Source organism: Lycium ferocissimum, chromosome 10 (genome assembly GCF_029784015.1).
Source record: "Lycium ferocissimum isolate CSIRO_LF1 chromosome 10, AGI_CSIRO_Lferr_CH_V1, whole genome shotgun sequence".
NCBI classification, from domain to species: Eukaryota; Viridiplantae; Streptophyta; class Magnoliopsida; order Solanales; family Solanaceae; genus Lycium; species Lycium ferocissimum.
The window spans coordinates 38,658,156-38,680,507 of NC_081351.1; the positions used below are offsets into that span (position 1 = coordinate 38,658,156).

The 22,352-nt window shown below is 33.3% G+C and overlaps 1 protein-coding gene across 1 annotated transcript; it reads right to left on the bottom strand.

The window, feature by feature from the left end:
- Positions 1-13,797: 13,797 nt before the first annotated feature.
- On the bottom strand, positions 13,798-18,882 carry LOC132033772 (low affinity sulfate transporter 3-like). Its single transcript, XM_059423841.1, has 12 exons — positions 18,514-18,882; positions 18,373-18,421; positions 18,075-18,282; positions 17,809-17,986; positions 17,650-17,715; positions 17,340-17,570; positions 17,127-17,253; positions 16,685-16,971; positions 15,593-15,786; positions 15,419-15,495; positions 14,372-14,448; positions 13,798-14,075 (listed from the first exon to the last, which is right to left on the bottom strand). The coding sequence occupies exons 1-12, from the start codon at positions 18,832-18,834 to the stop codon at positions 13,917-13,919; spliced, it is 1,974 nt and encodes a 657-aa protein (XP_059279824.1). The 5' UTR covers positions 18,835-18,882; the 3' UTR covers positions 13,798-13,916.
- Positions 18,883-22,352: the final 3,470 nt, after the last annotated feature.

The following is a 22,352-nucleotide window of genomic DNA, read 5'->3' on the forward strand; positions in this document are numbered from 1 at the left end:
AATTTAAAAAAGCAAATATCCCTCAGTCAATTGTACTACTGTGCTCGTTCCAATATCAAGTGTTCATCCTTGTATGCTAAAGGTGGGCCGAGGGGTGAAAGAAATCCAAATTAATATTAACAATCTTGACAAATTGATCATTTCATTCAAGTTTAAAGCATCTTATTAAAATTTAGTGAAAATAATACATGCTTTATTAAAAGTTTCTTGTTGTTTGCAACTATTTTCAAACAATGCTTTATCAACATACCGATCGATCCAGTTAACGTTTTTTATTTGTTCTACATGTCTGCTTGAATGTTTTATGTTATCATATTGAGATAAATGAACTAGATGCATGGTCTTGCAAGAACAGTAAGACTATTACATAATTATAACAATTATAATAGAATATTAGCGAGAAACAATAAAATTAGGAGGGCTTGATTAACATATTTATATTACAAGGGTGAGAGAGTTGGTGTAATAATGAAAGATTTTCTTAAAATTTTTTTATATGGACAGTTATTCTTTAGAAAGCACTCTTCATCTCTGCATGTAGGGGCATTAAGACTTACAATTCATGAGTTTCTAAACTTAATTTGCTACTGAAGTAAAATATATTATGCGAAAAGTTTACAATTTGAAAATGATTAAAGTTTCATTGCTTTCTTTCTCAATTCGCTCCTCTTCTTAAACAGCTCATTATTACTCCATTGTTTGCATAGGTCTTCCCATATATTTGGTTTACAAAACCTGGGCTTTGTACCTCTCTTGCGAGCATCTGAAAACAAATCAGATAGTCTACGACTTGCTTTCTTCTGAAAGTTAATAAAGATTTGCCTGTCATGGTGGGGAAGCCAAGCACACTTAGTCTGCAAAGAAAATTAAATGTCTAATGTTAGGAATGAATCATGATAACTATAGTGTTTGAATTAAAATAAAAAAATTCACATATACTTTAAAGTTGTTAAAAATTCGTTGCTTGAGCGGCTTTGGAATCTCAGACCAAGTCGAGTAGGCGGCATCATAATGATCACCGATAGCCTTTGTGATTATCTTCGTAGTCTCTGGGGGATAGAAACTGCAATGCAAAAATAAAAATATTCAGAGGTTAAATTCAAGAATTAACACATAAACGTAATTATAAGATGTAAAAATAGATAAATCGTACCGAAAGCCCTCAGGTTCTATAGTGAGCTTCCCGTAAACGTTCATCTGCCCAGGTTGTGGAGCATCCTGACCGTGTGCAGCAGAGTGATGCATAGTAGCATTGTTGGGCTCAGACCTACTGTAGGAATTTTTATCGTTAAACAATATTCGCCGCTAATTGTTAGATACAGATAATTTCGCGATAGATTAGTGACATATTCCTTTTTTTTTTTTTTTTGGGCTAATTTATATCACTAGACAACGTGTCTTTGCTGTAGTGATTATTAGATATTACAAATGAAATAGGTCAAGTATCCACCTTGGTACAAGCAGGGTCCCTTGTGACAAAGTCCTCATGTAATTTTGTGGGAGCAAATTCACTCGTGGGTTTTGGATGAGCTTGTTGTTATTTCGTTCTCCAACAAAATCTTTTCCAGTGTTCCGGTCCTTTACGACCTAATAAAAAGAATATATATTAGCTTGTAATTACATTTATAATTCAGACAAAAAAATTCATTACTCACTTTAGTGTTTAAAATAATGATAATTCATCTTCACTAATGGTAAAATTAAAGGATGAAGAAATTACCATAGCAGTTTGACCATTGACTGCCAATATGGAACCAAAGAGTTTTACATATTTTTGTCGCATAGGAGGATTAGCAGACACAATAGCACTTGATGACGACATTGTTGTTACAAAATTTACCTGTATAATAAATTGGGGGTCACAAAAAAATTATAAAAAATTATTAACGTCATACAATTTATTTATCTTCCACAAAAATATACAAATTTTGTAGCACATAGTACCACATATAATAAATATATCTTAGTCCAATCAACTGAAGAATCTAGGGTCTAGAAGTAAGATTGATCTACGGCTACTAACACTATTGATATGGATAAACGATTTCAATTTACTATATAGGGAAGCAAATAAAAATGTATGAAACAAAATAAAGAGAATCTCCCAAATTTCCTAATTTCTTTAGGTCAAATTTAAAAGTTGGTGTTGAAAGTGACTAGCTTTAAAAAGTATTGAGAACTAAATTTTCATGCTATAGTGATATCCCAAATTTTAAACGATCTATGTCACAACAGATAGATCAAAGAAAGTAATTTAGATTTAAAAATTTATACCTTATATGAAACATTTGAGGTGTTAATGCCTTTTACCCATTATAAATGTCATAAAATGGCGCGATACAAATATTTAATTTTGTATAATCTACTAAAGAATGGGGATAAGCAATTCATACAACGAGATATATATCTAGAAAACAAAAGGAGAGGAAGTGATGTTTGAATGATAAACTTCGACAAATAATTAAAAAGGACAATAAAAAGTGCCTCTACATTTAATAAAGAGTTACAATTGACATAAAACCTTAAAGTAGAGCAAGGTCAAATACTTCAAGTAACAATCAATTCCAGCACAAACCTATATCAGGCAAAACAAAAGAAAAGAATGTTAGAAATTAAGTATATATATCAAGTTGAACATAAATAAACAAAACTATTATCAAATCCAACTGAGGATATAGGTATTAATCAGTAATTTTTATCATTGGAGAAATTTTGTATATATATATATATATATATATATATATATATATATATATATATATATATATATATATATAATGTTTCAAACCCTTCACAACCCTTTTTTATAGATCTTAGAAAGATTCAAAGGTGACTGTTCTATAAGATTGGAGGGTGAATAATACGAAGAGAATGGAGAAATCAAAGAGAATAACATTACTGAATTATATGTCAAATGAAAGACAAAAGAGAGGAAAGTACTGTTCAGTCTTGAGATATGGTGAGAAAATGGCAAACAACTATGGCTATATTTATAGGCGCAGGAAACTCTCAAATGTGAAAAATGGACCACCAAGTAGCACCCTATAATTTATTCCTTACCAAATACATTATGGCAAGGAAAAAGGAATAACGAGATATAATCTTAATTAGATTGAGATATTAATCTTATTTCCTTTTCAACTTCTTAATAGTTTCACAGCACTCACAAATATAAAGAAAAATAAGTTAAATAGAAAAAAATTAAAATTAAAAAATGACCTTATAAATCGAAGAAAAATAATAAATATATTTGAAATAAAGTAAAGAAGTTATAGAAGACAACTCCATATAACATTTCAAATCAAGGGAAAATATCTTACGCAATAGATTGAAGTAAAACTTTTAAGACTATATATCAACACTCCCGTGGGTCATAGTAGATAATGTAGTTTTAATAATGGCCAAAGTCATAGATGGACCCCTAAACTTGTTTTGATTTTTCATTTAGACTCCTTAACTGAAATATTGACTATCTGGACCCTCGAACATAAGATAAACTGTGCCATTTGAACACCTCGTGCCAGTTGGGCACACGCGTGCAGTACACTGCTTTAAACAGAGCGTGAGAGACCAATTTTTTTCTTTTTTAAAATTTTTAATCACTAAAAATTAATTTTAACAAAAACTCTATTTTAAAATCTATTTAAATAATTAAAAAAAATTGAAAAACCCAACCCATCCTCTTCGATAGCCCACTTCACCGCCGCCACTACCGCCGCTCCCTCCGCCTCTGCCGCCGCCTCCGCTGCTCCACTTCAAAATTTATTTAAACAAATCTCCAACAAAAAACGGCACCATTTTTTTAATAATTTAAATAGAATTTGAAGCGGCGGCGGCAGCAGCGGCGGTGGGGTGGCAGAGGCAGAAGCAGAAGTGGCGGCGGCGAAATGGGCTATCGGAGAGGATGGGTTGGGTTTTTCAGATTTTTTTAAAATTATTTAGATAGATTTTAAAATTAATTTTTTTTGTTGACATGGCTTATTTTTATTGGTCTATTTTTCCATGTCACAGCAAGTGTACTGCACGCGTGTGCCCAGCTGGCACGAGGTGTTCAAATGACACAGTTTATCTTATGTTCGAGGGTCCAGATGGTCAACGTTTCAGTTAAGGGGTCTAAATGAAAAATCAGAATAAGTTCAGGGGTCCATCTATGACTTTGGCCTTTAATAATTAATGAAGAAGGAGATGTCATCCGTATAAATTCGTGTAATCTTGAGGAAATAATTTCTGATGTTGTTACTAATAAAATTTTCTCACTTCAAATTCGACTTATTAATTAGTCTTGAAAATGTTTGATTGAAAATGTTTACCTGCGACTGACTATTAAGTCATTAGAAAGTTGCAATTAGCACTAACTAACGACAATTATTGCTGAAGTAGATATCCACGATCGAAAAAAAAATAAAAACCAGTGTAAGTAATTCTTAATTATATCCTCCCCAAATTAGCATGAGACTTTTATATCATATATCACGTGGCCCAAACTTATTATCAAAATGAGCTTATATTTTCAGATCTTACCCTAGTTTGCCCATCTTGTATATAATTTGAAAAACTTAGGGAAAAGGCAATAATTTTCTAATTTGTGATTGTGATTTTTTTTTAATGCTTAGAAACGGATTGAAGGTGATATTCATGTTTTATCATCAAAGATTTAAACATTGTTTGGTGAATAAAAGTAAAAAAAAAATTAAACATTTCATTGTTGGAGTTTTTAAAAGCTTGAAAACTCACAAAATGGATTATGAATTGTTGAGATTTTTGACAAATTGATGATTGGGGTTCGTTAGGGATGTCATTTTGAACGTTTCACTAAAATTTAAAGTTATTTGATCAAGATTTGACCCATTTCATATGGATTTTCGTGGCTGAAGTTCATTGGAGACGAAACCGGTACGTGTAATTTTGTGTAACAGAGTAAAGGTGTGTATAAACACCTCTAATACACTACTATACATTTTTATACAAGATTCATACATTTTCTATGATAAGTGTATACATGCGGATCTGCATGCATGAAGCATAAAGTTTTTCCAGTGACCAATCAGTGGCGTACGCAGGATTTTTTGTAAGCAGTGTCGTCATTAAAAAAAAAAACAAGTGAATAATTGATATTAGCAACATTATGTTAATAAAAATATTATTCTGAACATTAGATTCAACGCCTCTGGTCAGTCTGGTTTACTTTGTACTAACTTGACAAGGAATTTCGAATCTCGCTAGCAACATTAACTTTTTTAGTACAGACAAAGGGCCACTTATGAAAAAGTGAAGGCGCAATGTGCTTGCTCAGGCTCGAACTCGGGAGGTTTAGTGCAATAGCAAGGCACCAAACCAGCGAGCCAACGAAGCTCGTTTGATAAAGTAGTGTCATTTATATTATTTGTCCTATATGTTTCAGTTTTCACGTTGCATATATTCATATATTCACAAAAAGTTTTCGACGAAAGGGTGTCGGGTGACACCCCTGGGCATAGGGTGTGTCCGCCCCTGTGACCAATAATACTTTAATACCATTCCATTTAAATATGGAGTTGCATCATTGTTTTATAAGGGTTCTGGAGTTGCACAACTCACCCCATGGCGTCGATAGTACTTTCTGGTTCCATTTCGGTTATGGAGTTGGGGTTGAATGAGTTTTGGGAGAGAGGAAGTAGAGAAGAGTTGAAAGGTGGTCAACGATTAAGATCAAAGATTTTAGGTGACTAGTTGGACGACATGAGGTAGTGGTAGTAGCTGGTTGGAGGAGATGAGATGGTTGTTGCTCTCAACGCACACGCAAGTATACGTGATTGTACAAGTAATAAAGTGATAAGATTAGAGTGTTGAACTCACATATATTTGTGATTAACCATTAACTAAATTATTCTATCCTTTTATCTAAACAAGAAGTAATATCCAAAGTCATAATTATAAACTAAATATAATAAAAGAAAACATATAATGAACTGTAACCAAGAAAGAGCAGATTTTTATGCTAACAATGAGAAGAAATTGATCTAGGGCTATGAGTTATCTAACAATCACGTTGTATTCTTCAGTTGATTCAACTTCTTAATTTTTCTGGGTACTAGTTGACATGTTAATATTAACTTATGAGTATCTTTCGAATTACTCAAAAGTCTATTCAACACATTTAAATCTCTATATTAAATTAAGTGAGGATAAAGGGTATATTTCTATCCTCAGTAGCAAAATGATTCCCAGATTCACGAACAAGCTCTATTTACTTTTATTATGCTATCAATTTCCTTTTTCAATTCCAATTGACGAGCCACAACTAGCATTCTATTGGTGATGAAGCAACCAAATAATTAAACACAAGAGATAATAAATACTCAATAATTATGAACTAACTAATTGAAATCAATATTTGAATAACAGCCATCATGAATGAATCATAACCCTCGAGTACTGATGATTTTCAGACGATGGGTTGCTGAGAGAGAGATGAAAGCCAACTATAATTTGAAAATAGGAAGAACAATTTCTTTATATCGGATGAATTGGAAAGAATATACAGTGTACTTGGTTGAGCGGACTGCGTGGCGGTTGGAATCTAATTAATTAAAAAAAAAAAAAGTTTACAATTCATTAAGCAATTAATTATGAAGTGCAAAATTTCCCTCGACTTAATTAATTTGGTACAACACGATCTCTATATTTGAAATTTATAGACTATGATTTGCCGAAATAATATTATAAAGCTATAGACACTCCGTTTATACTTTTCCATGACTTTTAAAAAAAAAGAGAATATCATGCAATATTTTTTAGTATTGAAGGGAAAATGTTTCGTTTTTCCTTTGCAAGTTAGGGTAAAGAAGAGTAAAGAGGGGGGGGGGGGGGTGACACTTGATAATAACTCCTCTTTGTTCTTTTGGAGAAAATTTAATTTTTTTTAGAAAAGATGTAACTATTGATAGACGTTTATTTTTATTTAAAATTTCTTAGATGGATTTTCTTGAAGGCATGATAAGATACAAAATGAAAATTGAAAAATAAAACAGGATTTTAATTTTTTTTAAAGAATAAAAGGGGTGAAAATAAAACCTTAAATTTTGCTTTTAAATTTCAAAAATCATGATTAAGCCTTCGGTTTTTAAGTTTCTCTAATAACGGTGAAGGTAATTAGGGCTCGGATGGAGTTCTCAATAAGATAATTCAAACAATTTAAATGGCTTAGCGAAAAATTCAATGGTTTATGTTATGAATGAATATCTAAAGAAATTATGAGTTTATAAAATTAATTACCTAACATTTCTTGAGAAGTTTCAAGTTAAAAAGATTCTTATTTACTGGCTTACTAAAACAAAGTTGAATGGTTTATGTTATGAATTGGTGAAAAATTTAAGAATATGCCAAAATTGCTTACCTAAAGTTTCTTGAGAAGTTTCAAGTTAAACAAATTCTTATTTTGTGGCTAACCAAAACCAAGAATGGTTTATGTTATGAATTGGTCAAAAATTTAAGAATTTGCCAAAATTGCTTACCTAAAACTCTTGAGAAGTTTCAAATTAAACAGATTCTTATTTTATGGCTTACTAAAACAAAAATTTGAATGGTTTGTTATGAATTGGTGAAAAAATTAAAAATTTGCCAAAATTGCTTACCTAAAATTTCTCTAAGAATTATTCAAATTAGACCGTTTCTTATTTGGAACTAAAACTTACCATAAAATATGAATATCATATGATTAGTTAGTTTATCAAGCAACTCTTCTATATTGGAAAAATATTTAAGCCATAAATTTAAGGGACAAATTTTAACCACTTCAAAATTAAAGTTTAACTAAAGACAAAAAAAGGTCAAAATGGTGTGTAATAATGCAGGGCCCCCAAAATGGGGTTTCATATTATATTGTATTTAGGACTGAACAGGAGACTGCAAACTAAGGAGAGGATTGCTTGTTGGGCTAACATTGAAGATGCATTATGTCCTTTGTGTTATGTTGATGTAGAGCACATTGATCATATGCTATTCAAGTGTCAATACTCAGGCCAGATCTAACACAAGTTATTACAGTGGCAAGGTGTTAGTAGAGGAGTGATGGAGTGGCAAAATGAAGTAGATTGAGCTGTTAACAATGTCAGAGGAAGGAATCATAGGCTGAAGTTTACAGAATGACTCTAGCATGCTGTGCATATCATATTTGGCAGGAGAGAAATGGAGAGCTTTCAAGACGCAAAGTACGTACCCAGAGTATCTCACTAGGCAAATTGATCAGGAGGTTCAAAATGAGGTTCATGGCAAAATGAAGTAGATAGAGCCAATGTCAGAGGAAGGAATCAGGCTGTACAGAATGACTCTAGAGCACAAGTGACGAAGAAGCTAGTTGCGTAGTTACACCTTAATTTCTATCCTTAGTTTTGTTTAAGTGATATCATAGATGCTAGTAAGGTGTTTGTTTATTTGTTTGCAAGTTGGGAGCTTATGTCCAAACTTGCACGATTTTGATTTGAACTTGTACAGTTTCACTTTGATAATACAATTCGACATACCAAAAAAATAGGTCAAAATATATCATTATTAAAGTATTTGAAATTGAGCAAGCTCGTCTTTAATATTTTAGTTCAATTATACCTTTAGCATTCAATAATTGATCTAAATATGTAAATCTTTTCCAAAATGAGCTACAATATAGGAATTACATTGTCCTTCTAACATAAATCACAAGTAATGTAGTTAAACTATAATATAATATATCAAAGAAACCCGTTATAGGTGGCGCAACAATGTCATCCTTGCAAAGTTAAATCCTAAACCCTAACCCTAAACGCTAAAACTAATTTCCTTTTTTTCTTTTTTCTTTTCTGGTAAGTAACAATTTTATTATTTACCAAGTAATATTTACAAAGCTCAAGTCAAAAGATGGCAGGTTTGGACATAAGTCCCAGCCTTGCACAAACTCAGGAAACAACTGTTCTTCTACGAACTACTACCTCAAAAGTATACTAAACATCGGGATAGCAGTTCAGCTGCTGCAACATGCGGCCCAACCTAGGCCATTTAGTTCATCTACAATGCACTTCTCCGATAATGAGTTTAATCGTGAGAACAATTCTTCTATTACCTTGAAAGATCCTATTATACCTCTCTTGCCAGATATAGTAGATGCTCCCAGCTGTACCATTCTATATATTTCAGCAGTCATATTTCTTCCTCTACAATGTGTCACTGCCCATAGCATTTCTTGTTGTCATTTCATAGCCTGTCGTGGAATCCCTTGCCAAAGGAGTAACTTAGCCTAGATTTGCAACAAAAATGGACAAGTAAAGAACAAATGTCCACTACCATATGTGAGCAGAGTTCTTCTCTTACCTTGAAAGATCTTCTTATTCCTCTCTTGGCAGATATAGTAGATGCTCCTAGCCGATACCATTCTATATATTTCAGCAGTCATATTTCTTCCTCTACAATGTGCTGCCCATAGCATTTCTTGTTGTCATTCCGTATCCTGTTATTAAATCCCTTGCCAAAGGAGTAACTTAGCCCAGATTTGTGACGAAAATGGACAAGCAAAGAACAAATGTCCACTACTTTCTTCATGACTTCACCTAATGAACACTGAGTATCTTCATTAGTGCCCCATTTGCCTAATCGATCCTTAGTAAGCATTATGCCACATACGGCCAAGTAAAGGATGAAAATCCACATAGGTGCTCCTACATTATTGCAAACTAGTTTTCGCCGCAGTACGTACTCTTTGGAACTCATCCCTCAACTGCGAATAAACTTTCTTGCTTCCTCCTTCCTCCTCCTTGCTTTAAGTGACAATTTCTGTTAAGTGGTATACATCAAGAAATGTGTGTGTGTCTATATATATATATATATATGGGTTTTGCTAACCTACAACCTTCAGGTTGTAGGTTAGCACCCTACCCACTTTTTGATTCACAATTATGCCCTTAATATTTAATGCCATCACACTAAATTTAGGGACTGTTTTGTCCTTCAACAAAATCTCACCATTTCTATGTAAAATAAAACCAATTTTTCAGAACGTAAAAACGAGCAGCCATGGTTTCTACAATCCGGAGGAAAAAGGGACCAAACATTCATGGTTCTGTAGTATTTTAAGGTCTTTTTTCTTGTTCCAAACTGATTAGTATTAACGGAGCTGAGAATTAGTGTTTTAACAATTTTTCAATTTTGAAAGTTTTACAAATTTGGGAGTGTCTACAGCGGTCCGCCACCAGAAATGAGTTGCGCCACCGGGGCTGGCATCCCTATCTCCCACTTTTGTCATTTCAGACTTGTATCACTGTTATACCCCATTTTAACCAGGGTCAAAATGGTTTACAACATTTCGGTAATTCCCGAGTTAATTAAAGTTAAGGAGTCGCCACCTAATTATTTATGGTGAATTAGGACACCTAAAATTAATGAAGTAATTGTCTAAAGTTACTCCGTTTTAAAGTCTACGAAACTTAAAGATTCTAGGTAAGGGTTCAATTAATCTAAAGGGAAGGTATTAAGCATCCTTTAAGATCCATTAAAAACGGTTAATTGGCCGGACTTAGAGTCAATTTAAAAGGCTAAGGTTTCGATAAATTAGTGTTCCGTAAAAAAAAAGTTAGCACGTAAAGACATGCATACCAATTAAGAACTTGATTTATGAAGTAAACTTAAAAGTATTTGATAAGTTTGGTAAAGTCTCCGTTTTGTATTTAAAGGGAAAGGTCCAAAAGTGGTCTGAAAAATGACTAAACCCATTTGCTAAATGTACTGAACTTTTTGAAATATTTGTATCTATAAATTAGGATTTAAAGTGTGGTCTCTAGAGTTTGCTAAAATCGGTTAAAAATCTTGGACTTAAAGGTATCGTATTAACTGTATGACAATTCTAAGTCCTATTAGTGGTAACCAAAATTAAAGATGTTAGCCATATTAACAATCAAGTGAAGTAAACATTAATAACATGACGAAACAATACCATGATTGAGTTCCGTAGAAGAATAAAAATCCTTCATAACTTGCTGTCCGAATAATGCAAGACCAGGAAGAATAACGATGAGCGGACTCGGTGTGATAGAGGCGTCGTGAGTCTCAAAGTGGGACTCTTCGTTCCGCGTTCATGCAAAAAACATAAAAAGAGACAAAATAATTAGAGGAGAAATCTGATTTAGGGTAACATATGAAGATGGAAACTAAAAATCACATGGTATTTGGTTTTTCAACTTCAATGCACAAGAAGTCACGATATTTATATAGCACAGGGATAAAAGCACGTTATCAGATAAAGTAATTGGAAAATCCAAGTCGATTCCTTAAATGTTTACACTACATCAAAACAAACACATTTTTTCTTTTGGACAATTTTGGAAGCATTTTTGTTGCTAAAAGAGAAAATTTCACCTACATATGACATATATCTCATGAAAATGGGTAAAATAAAATATAAACAAAAAAAGACTGTGAACGGAGCACAGTGCACTACTGCTATGTGAATAACAAATAACTTCCTTAATGCATGAAAACTGAACAGACTACATTTTAATCTTCTTATAACTTGACTTAGCCTATTTAACATAAAGAGATACATAGCAACGACCTCAGTTGAAACCAAAACATTTCAGCGCGTATGAACGTTATCTAACTAGGATAGAATGCTATCAAATAAACTTCGCTATACGAAACTACAAAAGCGGTGACATTAACATAATTCTTTACTATAGGATTTCTACAAACATATTCATTTACAACTGAAAACAGAGCCTAACACGGTTTTTTTCTACACAAATGCACTGTTTTAAACGAAAGGGAAAGTCAGAAGAGAAAGGATTTACCTATTGTGGATGCAGTGAAATAGGATGTCGGGGCCTCGAATCTACTCTCTCGTTATGAACAAATTCGAAACTCGACACAAATGAGTTCCAAAATCTCTATTGCGGCTAAAGTCCGCCAAAACAGAATGGAAATTTAAACAAATCTAAGATTTAGAGTAGTAGCGGAAAGATGAAAATGTTGAGTGCGGTAAAGTTTCCAGGTGGTTCAAAAACGTCCCCCCTCGGCTGAGGATTTAAGGTGGTATTTATAGGTGGAAGAAGAGTGCTAATGTTAGTGATTTAGGCGGGACTTGAAGCTAAGGTTTTGAATTTCAAAACGTCCATTGAAGACGGTCCAAAATGTGGCAGAAAGAGTCGTTTTCGAGTGTAGCAGAGGGGTAACACGGGTTGAAGTTGAACCTCTGCTCTTTTACTCTCTCTGTATAGAAAAATCAGATTTCAAATATTTGTTGGCCTCTTGTGTTAGCCTTTTCGAGACTTGCACGAAAATGGGAAGGTCAAACCTCTGCCATGGCTGTTTTGTGGAATTGGAAAAATAGTAAACAGGCGTGTGTAGCTGCTGTTTTTGTTAGAAACTAGGTTGGACTTTTGTGGAGAATTGGAAAAATAATATACAGGCGTGTGTTAGCTGTTGTTTTTTGTTTGAACTTTTACTTTTTCCCTATTCTCCTAATTCATTCCATGTTATATTATAAAATACAAAACAAGTTGAAGCACTTAGTAATAGGTTGTTGGGTTAATTTTTTTTTTTTCGTTTTTTAAATAATGTGAGATCAGATACATGAATTGGGTATTTAGTTCTTTATTGGATAGAATAGGGCACATCTAAATCCACAATAGAGAGAACTACGTTTTGGTTTTTTCCCTCTAAAATGGGAATAGATTGAAGAAGAGGATGTTTGGGAGATCCCTCTCCTAATGAATTAATTCATAAAAATCTATCGTTTATTCACGTGAAAATTAATGATAAACAATGGTATATATATATATATATATATATATATATATATATCTCTGTAATTTTATAACAACAACACGGTGATTTCAAACGAGAGCTGAATTTGTTGCCTGTTGGAAACAATGAAAGTTAATCAACGAAATAATCGACTAATCTCACGTGATTCACTAGCTAGCACAACAATGAAAATGGTTCAAAAAAAAAGTACTGCTTTTTTTTTTTTTTGGTATATTACAAAAAGAGCAATTAGCGAAAGAACAAAAAATGCAGAATTTAATTAATTAAAATTCACTAGTAGCTAACAATTGGTAATTTTTTTTTCTTTTGAGCGAAAGAACAAAAAATGCAGAATTTAATTAATTAAAAAGTTAAGTGTACTTACTGAGAATATGTTGCAAACAAGAGACAGTTGTACCTTTAAGCAACACAAACTTTTTCTGTGTCCTATTTGCCTGATAGACAACAACAATTCCACCCGCCTTGTTTGTAATACCATTGCATCGTAAATCATGAATTGACAATGATTCTTTGATTTTGGAAAGACAAAGGGTACAAGAACTGCTAATTCCTGACAAAAATTCCTAGATTAAACAACTTAAGATTTTAATAAGGTTCACACTAGTGACTCGTGATATCCTAACGTACGCAAAGAAACATGCAATTTCAAATTAATTTCCTTTCACATGAGGAAGGTAACGAATTTCAAGATTAGAATTGTCGTGCTATAAAAAGTTTTCGAGAACACATAGGTTATTCATCATAATAATTTGGTGATACTAACTTTTTTAAATCCATTTTCAAAAACATACATGCATAGTGGAATTCATCTAACATATATCATCTAACTAATTCGGTATTAAGTATATATTTTCTCGTGAATTTATTGATAGCACGACATTTTATATACATGCATTATGACCCTCCTCCTTAGCTATGAGAATCGCAACACGAAGGCTCATACATAGTGATTACACATCTACTTGACATTGTAATTTGTTTTGGTTTTTGTCGGATTCCTCCTATATGTTATTTTTCTTCCTTCTTCTCACATATCAAGAGAAATTCGTTGTGTTACGACAACTATTTTCTTGAAATAAAACTCAATAGATATTTGATACATTACTCTCAATTGTATTTATACAATTAACATAAATATTTATCATAAACATTCAACAAGTGATAGTGCTAAGATCACTCATTTTGGTATTCAAGCAGGCATCTACAGCGTCCCCAACGGTGAGGAAAATCCACCCTTTTCCAAGTTTATCTAGAAATTTTGCTGCCTTCAACTTGTTGATCACTTTCCACCTTGGGTTTGCTATAGCTAACTGCGCAAAAGAAAAAAAACACATTAGAAAAATGTTACGTATAAATTATTTGGCATTGTTTGATTAGACACAAAGTTTAAAAAAGAAGAAATTTCTTTTTAAATCATGTGGTCTAAACAAGGCATAGACATTGTATTCTATAAATAAAGTTAAGTTATTTATAAATAAGTATGACATCATTTTTTAGATTGACTAAAAAAGAAAATATACCACATAATTTGGGTCAGAGAGAATAATATATAAATTTTTTATTGACGTTTCTATTTCATATTATTAGAGAGAGATGAAAGACTGACTTGTATTCCCTGCGATACCAATTCTCTATGCAATTCCTCCAATGCAACGATTCCTGATGTATCGACGCTCACTACATCTGCAAACAATGTGATCAATGTAGTATTAGTGTCTAGAGAGGTGAGATTTTGCTACCTTTAACGGAAATTTGCACACTTGGAGGTGCAGTTTCTCTGTTTTTTTATTTATATACGATATCTGATGTATTTTTTCGAAGTGCAATTTCTATTATGTTTGGTCTTCTTTTGATGTCTTGTATAGTTCCTAGTAGATACTTAACGAGGGCCTCCTGGGCCATCTCTCCATTTTCCCCCCAAGCTCTACATTGATTGGAGGCACATGGCATGGATTAGAATTAATGGCTAAGATTTAATTGACTAAAGCAAGACTCTCTAACCATGGTTTATATAATTAATAACTTATCCATAAATATATTAAAATATTTTTCTCTCTCTTCCTATTTTAATATTCCATTTTTTTCAATTATGACAACTCTTTAATGGTGATATTTTCCGGAATATAGACAACTCTTTCAGAAATATATAATTACCAATTGAATAATGGGGTCTATATTTTGTGAATTAGTAAGCATCATAATTGAAAAAAAATGAAAAATATCACCAATTGAATAATGAGATCTATTTCTGCGTAGGGAAAAAAATTAAGTGGGAAAAATAATCGGGTAAAGGAGAAAAGATGTTTTACTGCTTAGGAAAAGTAAAATAGGAAGAGAGAGAAAATAATTTTAATATATTTATGGATAATTTATTAATTATGTAAAATTCATGGTTAGGGTCTTGCTTTAGTCAATTAAATCTTAGCCATTAATTCTAACTCATACCATGCGTCTCTAATCCAAAGTAGAACTTGGGGAAAATGGAGAGGAGCTCAATCCTTAGCGGGGCGTATGAGAAGAGGTTAATTCGATAAGTACAAGCGATCTTTTGTAATTTTACAAAAAGAAAAAAAATTTGTAAATACAAGAATTATTGAGAGATGAGGAACAAAAAAAACAGTATAGTGAATATTGTGCAAGGAAACAAGCTTACTTGACATATCTAACACTAAAACACGAATCTTTTCCTTGGTGTGCTCTTCACTTCCATTTGTCACTGTGCTCAATATCCTTAAATGGGGGAAAAAATTACAAGCAATTATTTAATAAATTTCAGAATTATTCAATTCTAATTTTCATTTTCCTAAGCAAAATTTAAAAGTTGTACCTTCCTCTTATGAAATTAGCATTTGCAAAGCAGAGTGAAGCATTGTTCACTCTAATTACCAAGATTCCTGGAGTTTCAGTGGCCACAGGAAATTGAGTAATGTCACAGAATGTATCTGTCCCAGGAAGTCTGCCTTGGAGTTGTACACTTGGTCTGATGGTACCAAGAATTATTTTACCAAATGAGATGCCAACCTGTAATAACCCATTAATTAATAACGAGTGATACTCAAGCATGTTTCCTAGCAATAAATGGAATGATGATAATCATGAAACTAGGTTACAAATCTTAACAAAAACAAAAATGTTCAGTGACTTGTGATCATAGGTGAGAATAGATACACCGTACATGGTGGTAAATTAGTCTAGTTCTATCTAAGCTGACCTGGATACTACCCTTATTCAAAAAAAGGTTAATAAGTGGACTTTGGTTGATATTTAAATTTGAGATAGCAAGATTTTTATTTCTGACATACATACTGTGGAATCAGATGTGCTCAATTGAATTATACCTCATCCATAAAGCACAGAGGCAAAGTTGTAGTCTTGTGGGCAAATGGTTACTAAAAGTTAAAAAGAACATGACGGATCACCAAGGGTGGACATGAGTCTTGTATTTTTGGAGCCAAGGAAAGAGCATCACCTACCTACTGTCCATATACCGTTCACTAAAAGAATCCAACTCCAATTATATAGCTATGGAACCCACAACTGACTTACAGGATTATCTATGTCTTAATTATTTTGTATTTCTAGTCAACATAAAATTTCCAACCTTTTTCTTTTTAAATAATATTCATATAATTAGCCAACAAGCTGGGACTAAAAGAATGGCGGGGACAACAAACATCCATCTCGTTCTTTTTTCCGGTTCCATCGAAGGCTATTGAAGTGACTAATTCCTTCAAACTAGGAGGCATTAAAAATAAAGAAATTGCGAAGTTATCATATCGTTTCTATCTAGTCCCGATAGGCTTTTGTTAAGAAAGAATCTCTTCAGGAAGGTTGGCTAGAGATTTCTCATAGATACACTAACCCTGCTGAGTTGATATATGTATGTATGTATGTATGTATTAGGGAAAGATTTAGTTACCGCTATTAGAAGACCAATTTCCACAGAGCCAAAGAGTACTCCAAAGAAGGCAGCAATGCAAATAATGAAGTCTGTCTTATCCACTTTCCAAATATGACATGCTTCACTAATGTCAATTAATCCTGGAAGAGCTGATATGATAATTGAAGCCAGTATTGCCAATGGAGTATAGTACAATAGCTTTGTTAACAACTCCAGAGATATGAGAACTGTGATTGCCATAACTATGTTTGACACCACAGTTTCACATCCTGCACTGAAATTTACTGCTGTTCTTGAAAATGAACCTGTAACAATCATATGGTAAAAAGTCATCAGCAATGTTTTACTGACCGAGAGTATATATGTTGAAGTGTGTGACTATCTCATCTAAAAACATTTATTTACTTAATTATATTTTCAACAGTGTACAATTAAAAGATTTGTCTAATTGAAAGTTTACCAGTTGCTGTGTAGCAAGAAGTTACAGATCCCACAAGGTTCATACATCCCATGGCTACCATTTCTTTGTTTCCATCAAGATGATAGCCTTTGATTGAAGCGAAAGATCGGCCAACAGCGATGGCCTCCTGGGGAAAGTTTATAACGTCCATGAATAAGGATCTTTTATGAGAATCATAAAATGGAATTGACAGAACAAAGAGTAGAGAAATACAGTAAGAGCGACGATAGCACAAATCAGCCCAATTTTCGCGAGTTCTCCAACGTGTGGATTATTGAATTGTAATTGGTGAAGTGAACTTGGATTGAGACCCCCTTTGAAGTGTTTTACAATCTTGACTCCATGTTGATCAGCTTTTGTTAGATAAACTATCAAAGTGGATAGTACAACCGATATAAGAGGAGCAATTGCTGGCAGCCAGAACATTTTCTTATTCCTTATCCCCTGTAGTTTTTCAAGTTTCAAACAGATGAATAAAATGCCCTCAGAGAAAAAGATTATGATGCAAAAACAAGTTACTTACAATGAACCTGGTAATTAGGATGAAGATGAGGAAGGAGCAGCCAAGTACAAAATTCAGTGGAAACCACTGAAAAGTGCAAAGATTTTTTTTTTTTAGTAAGATGAAAAAGCAACAGATAAAAGAAAGGACAGAATATTTGCAAATAAAGAAAATGCTCACTGGTTCATTATGGAGTGATTTGAAAACAGCTTCTAATACAGACACCACATCAGTCTTGGTAGTAAAATGGTTAATCCCAAACAGACCCTTTAACTGTTGGAGGCCTATTACAATGGCTGCACCTCCCATGAATCCAACAATGGCAGCATGTGATAGAAAATCCACAAGAAACCCCAACCTGATAAGTACTGAAAATTAACAAACATTTTCCAGGAAAAGCAAAGCTATAATTAACAATTCTTGAAAAACTCTTTTAAAAAAACCACCTGAATAGTCCAAAAGCTGCCTGAAATGCACCAGTGAAGAATGTGGCAGTGAAAACAAGATTCCTGTAAGCAATATGATCAACTGCGGGGTCTACAATTTTGGGAACCATTGCAGAAAGCAGTAATGATACAACAGCAACAGGGCCAATGGCAATCTCCCGTGAACTTCCCATCACAGCATATATCAATGGTGGTACAACACTGGTGTCTAAAACAAATAAAAGGAAAAAAATCATAAACTATATCAACAAGAAACGTAAAATGAACCAAAGCTATATAACTAGTAGTTGGAACTTACATAAGCCATATTGAGGATCGAGTTTCGCGAGATTAGCATATCCAATACTCTGTAAGAAGAATTACTATGTTTCAATAACATGTTACATAAGCCATATTCAGGAACAGAACTAATGTATACAAATACAATCATTTTAATTACCTGAGGTATGCAGAGACTGGCAAGAGTTAAGCCAGCCATTATGTCATGCTTAAACTTTGTACCTTTATAATTTCTACCCCAGCTAAGAATTGGAAATAATCCTTTCAAGAATGAAAAGAAAGCTCCATTTCTTGATTGTTTTGTGGTCTTTCCATGAGGCAACACAGTTTTTTTAATTGTGTTAATGAGTTCATGGCAAAGACTTGGTGGATTAGGAGAAGTTAGTAGCCATTGAGTTCTCTGGTTCCTTGCAGTATCATTAGCTGCATCAAGCTGTTGTAGCTCAATGCTGAAGCTCTCATTATTGGCTACTGATCCCATTGAAGTGTTTGGGTTAACTCTGGAGCTAAGCTGAACGCCTCTTGTCTGATAATCCAGGTGAGGTATAAATACTATTCTCTCGAGAAAATGACAAAAATGGTCCCTTATGTTTGATTGTAGGTTTAAAATAGTCCCTTAAATATGAACTTAATAGTTTTGATCTTATAGTGACCAGGGGCGGAGCTAGGTTGGACCGAGGGGGATCCGAACCCCGTTCGGTGAAAAATTACACTATATATATGTTTTAAAATAATATATATATATATATATATATATATATATATATATATATATATATATATATATATATATATATATATATATAGTAGTGTTGAACCCTCTTGGCTTCTTCGAGTGTTTACTTCTTTATATATTTTAACCCTTTAGGAAAAAATTTGGCTCCGCCATTGATTGAGAACCTACCGTCAAGACAATGTTTGTCATTTTCTCCTACTCACTCAGTCCCTCTCTCCCAATTTATGTCTTGCACTCTTCTTTTTATTCTGTCTCTAAAGAATAATAAGGAGTATATCTTTCTATATTTTTAGATAATTTAATTTTAAACTTCTCACTTAATGAGATGATTCAAATATCTATAACTTCTTTTAGATCACAAGTTTTTTTTAAAAAAAATTCTTTTTAAAATTTCGTATGCAGTCAAAATGCGTCAAGGCAAACGCAACCATTGTCTCTGTTTGTGTATGTTATTGAAAATTAATAAAACCACTCATATAAAAGAGATGAGCACCCATGAATTAAAACCTGGGCTGGGTGTTTTGGTTTAGAGATTGCACTAGTAGGCACTTGGATTTGCTTAGTCTTCGGGGGATCAAAACTGTTTTACAGCATTTTGTTCTTTTTCTGTTGTTGGATTCTTTTCAATTTTCTGGTTCCCATTATTTCTTCCATAGTTCTTGTAAACTTTTCCCTTTCTTTTGCTTTTACTAGTTTTGACAAGCAAGTACTATATAATATGAGTAACAGAAAATGTAAATTAAAAAGTACAAGCTAAAATTGATGAACATTCATGCAATTTGAATGACTTCTTTTTTAAGCAACCTGCAAAATTGAATAACTAAATTTAGTAAGGTAGGTAAAGTGAAAAAGTTTCCCCGAAAAAAGTGAAAAATTTCATGGCCCAACAAGTCCTTATATTTCATCTTGGTACTGAGTCGCTTTTGTTAGGGAGCGTTTTGCCCCCAATGTAGAATTTTTAGCGCGAATCCAAAAATAATCAGGCCCTAATACGAATACCGGAAACTAGAAGAAAAAAAAAACTTATATTCCTAATACTCCAAAGGGAAGCAGCCACCTGGGTCCTAGAGATTCAGTGAACCCAAACCAATGGTGGCCTACTCCTCACCTTTCTATGAACCTGAGACTCTAAATCGGCCTTCGACTTCATATTCCCTACGGTAATTAAAAGTGAGGAAAAACTACGTGATTTAGCAATATTTTTATTTTATTATCATTTTATAGTAGATTTTTATTGTATGTAAGTATATATGTGCGACGGCTAGTCAGAGGCGGACCTACATGGAAGGGTGGGAGTGCACGTGCACTCTCACCCTTCGGAAAAAATTATGTATATATATGTCTATATACCTTGAGAAATTTGCATATATTTAATTGTGTACTCTAACAAACGAAAGTGTCTTTGGGACACGTTGGTTGCAACTACTGCTTCCATTACATGTCACCCCGGATTGAACCCAAATGTCACTTTTAATTATTTTTTTGATCCAATTTTTAGGAAAACAATAAGTGTTAAATGAGCTCGCCTAGATTCGAACCTACACTGTCACCACATGTTGCACAGCCTTAGCCACTGAGCTATCTCTTTCATTTGCTTCACTGTGTTAAATTTTATTTATTACACATATTTGACCAATATACTTGTATTTTCGCCACTACTACGCTATTGGTGAACGGTCCGCCACAGTATTATCCCTCAATCGTCATTAAAATTTTTGTTGGCGTTTATGTTAAGATAATAGTGCCCCCGCCGTCTTAAAATCCTGGGTCCGCCTCTGCGGCTGCCGGCTAGTATATAGGTATGTATGTATGATTATATGTATATACGGCGGCTAGTGTATGTTTGTATGGATATGATCACTATTGTATGTGTGTATGTATGATATGTTTTGAGAAAATGGTTGCTATGTTTTGGAAATTCAATAATATTATATGAATGCATGGCCACTAGTGTATGTGTGTACGTATGATATGTTTTGGAAATAAACTGTTGAGATGTTATAAAAACTCAATAATGTCACTATAATTTATTATGGGCATAAATAGTGCTATAAATGAAATTTCCACAAATAATAGGCCAGACAAAATTTAATGGACCAGGTCCAAGAATATTCTAGCTTGACGAAAACATCCCCACGTTGAGTGATGGGAGACCTTTTTGTCCCGGATATTTAAGTGGTGTTTGTTCCAAATTTTGGGGAAAAAAAAAAGGGGGGGGGCGGGGTGGGGGGGTGGGGCGCAGAAAGACTTTGCAAACTCATTTTTTTGAGTTTTGCAAAAGCCGTTTATTTTATTATGTTTTTTCAAGAACATTTATTATTTTCCTTGGAAATGTCTAAACTCAATATTTGTGATCTTGCGAAAGCTAAAAGCTCCTCATTACCGCAAGATTCAAGATTTGAAAAACAAAGTTCTGAAAATGTCACTATAAAAAAAATGGGTAATTTGCGGAGGTTGAAAATTGCAACTCGCGGGAGTTTTAACCTCTAGTATTTGCTAAAGAAAGCTAAAACCTTCGCGAATTGCAACTTTCAACCTCCGCAAATTATTCTTTTTTTTTTAGTGTGTCCATAAAAACAAGGTACCTACTTTAGCAGAAAAAGCATCAATTTAAGCGGTTTTTATGAGAACCAAATTAAAAGAACTTTAGGAAAATTTGTAACTAATGCCACCTGAGTGTTTTGAACAGTCAAAAAGAGGGAGCTATTATTAGAAGATGAAGATAAGGTTTTTAGTATTAGAATTCCAAATAGGCAAATATACCTACTTCATTCATAATACACGTGTACCTGTAGCGACTGGTTTCCGCAAATTAGGTTACACATGAGCTTCACGGCAAAATATGTTTTTTCTAATTGTTTAGCCGAACACGTCAACTTTTTAGATAAGCGACAATTTTCTTATTAAAAAAAAAAAAAAACAGCTTTGGCTTTCCACGGCGAACCAAGCTATATTAGCAACTTAGCCCTTTCAACTTTTAGTCTAAATTACCAAATTTCAACTCCAACCGTTGATATATATTTATACATGTAGCCCAAGATAATCTTGTTTTGAATGTTTTTTTTTTTCCCCAACTAGGGTAGTCTTAAAAACTTCGATCACAAAATAAAGAGGGAGTGAATACGGAAATGTATATGTGACACGTATATAAACGTGAGCTAATTCGCTTTGTCATCATGTAGTGGTAGTGGGCTTACGTATAACATTGTACAATTGGAGAATGGTGCTACTATTGTATTGGTTATTTGGTCCCCTATTCAATT

Bases quoted from the DNA above. Each gene is read 5' to 3' on its own strand.
- LOC132033772 (XM_059423841.1), bottom strand. From the start codon at position 18,834: ATGGGATCAGTAGCCAATAATGAGAGCTTCAGCATTGAGCTACAACAG. The intron at 17,571-17,649 runs GTAAGTAACTTG...GAAAAACTACAG, and splicing joins TCCTAATTACCAGGTTCATT to GGGATAAGGAATAAGAAAAT. The intron at 15,496-15,592 runs GTACAACTTTTA...CCCCCATTTAAG, and splicing joins GCTAATTTCATAAGAGGAAG to GATATTGAGCACAGTGACAA.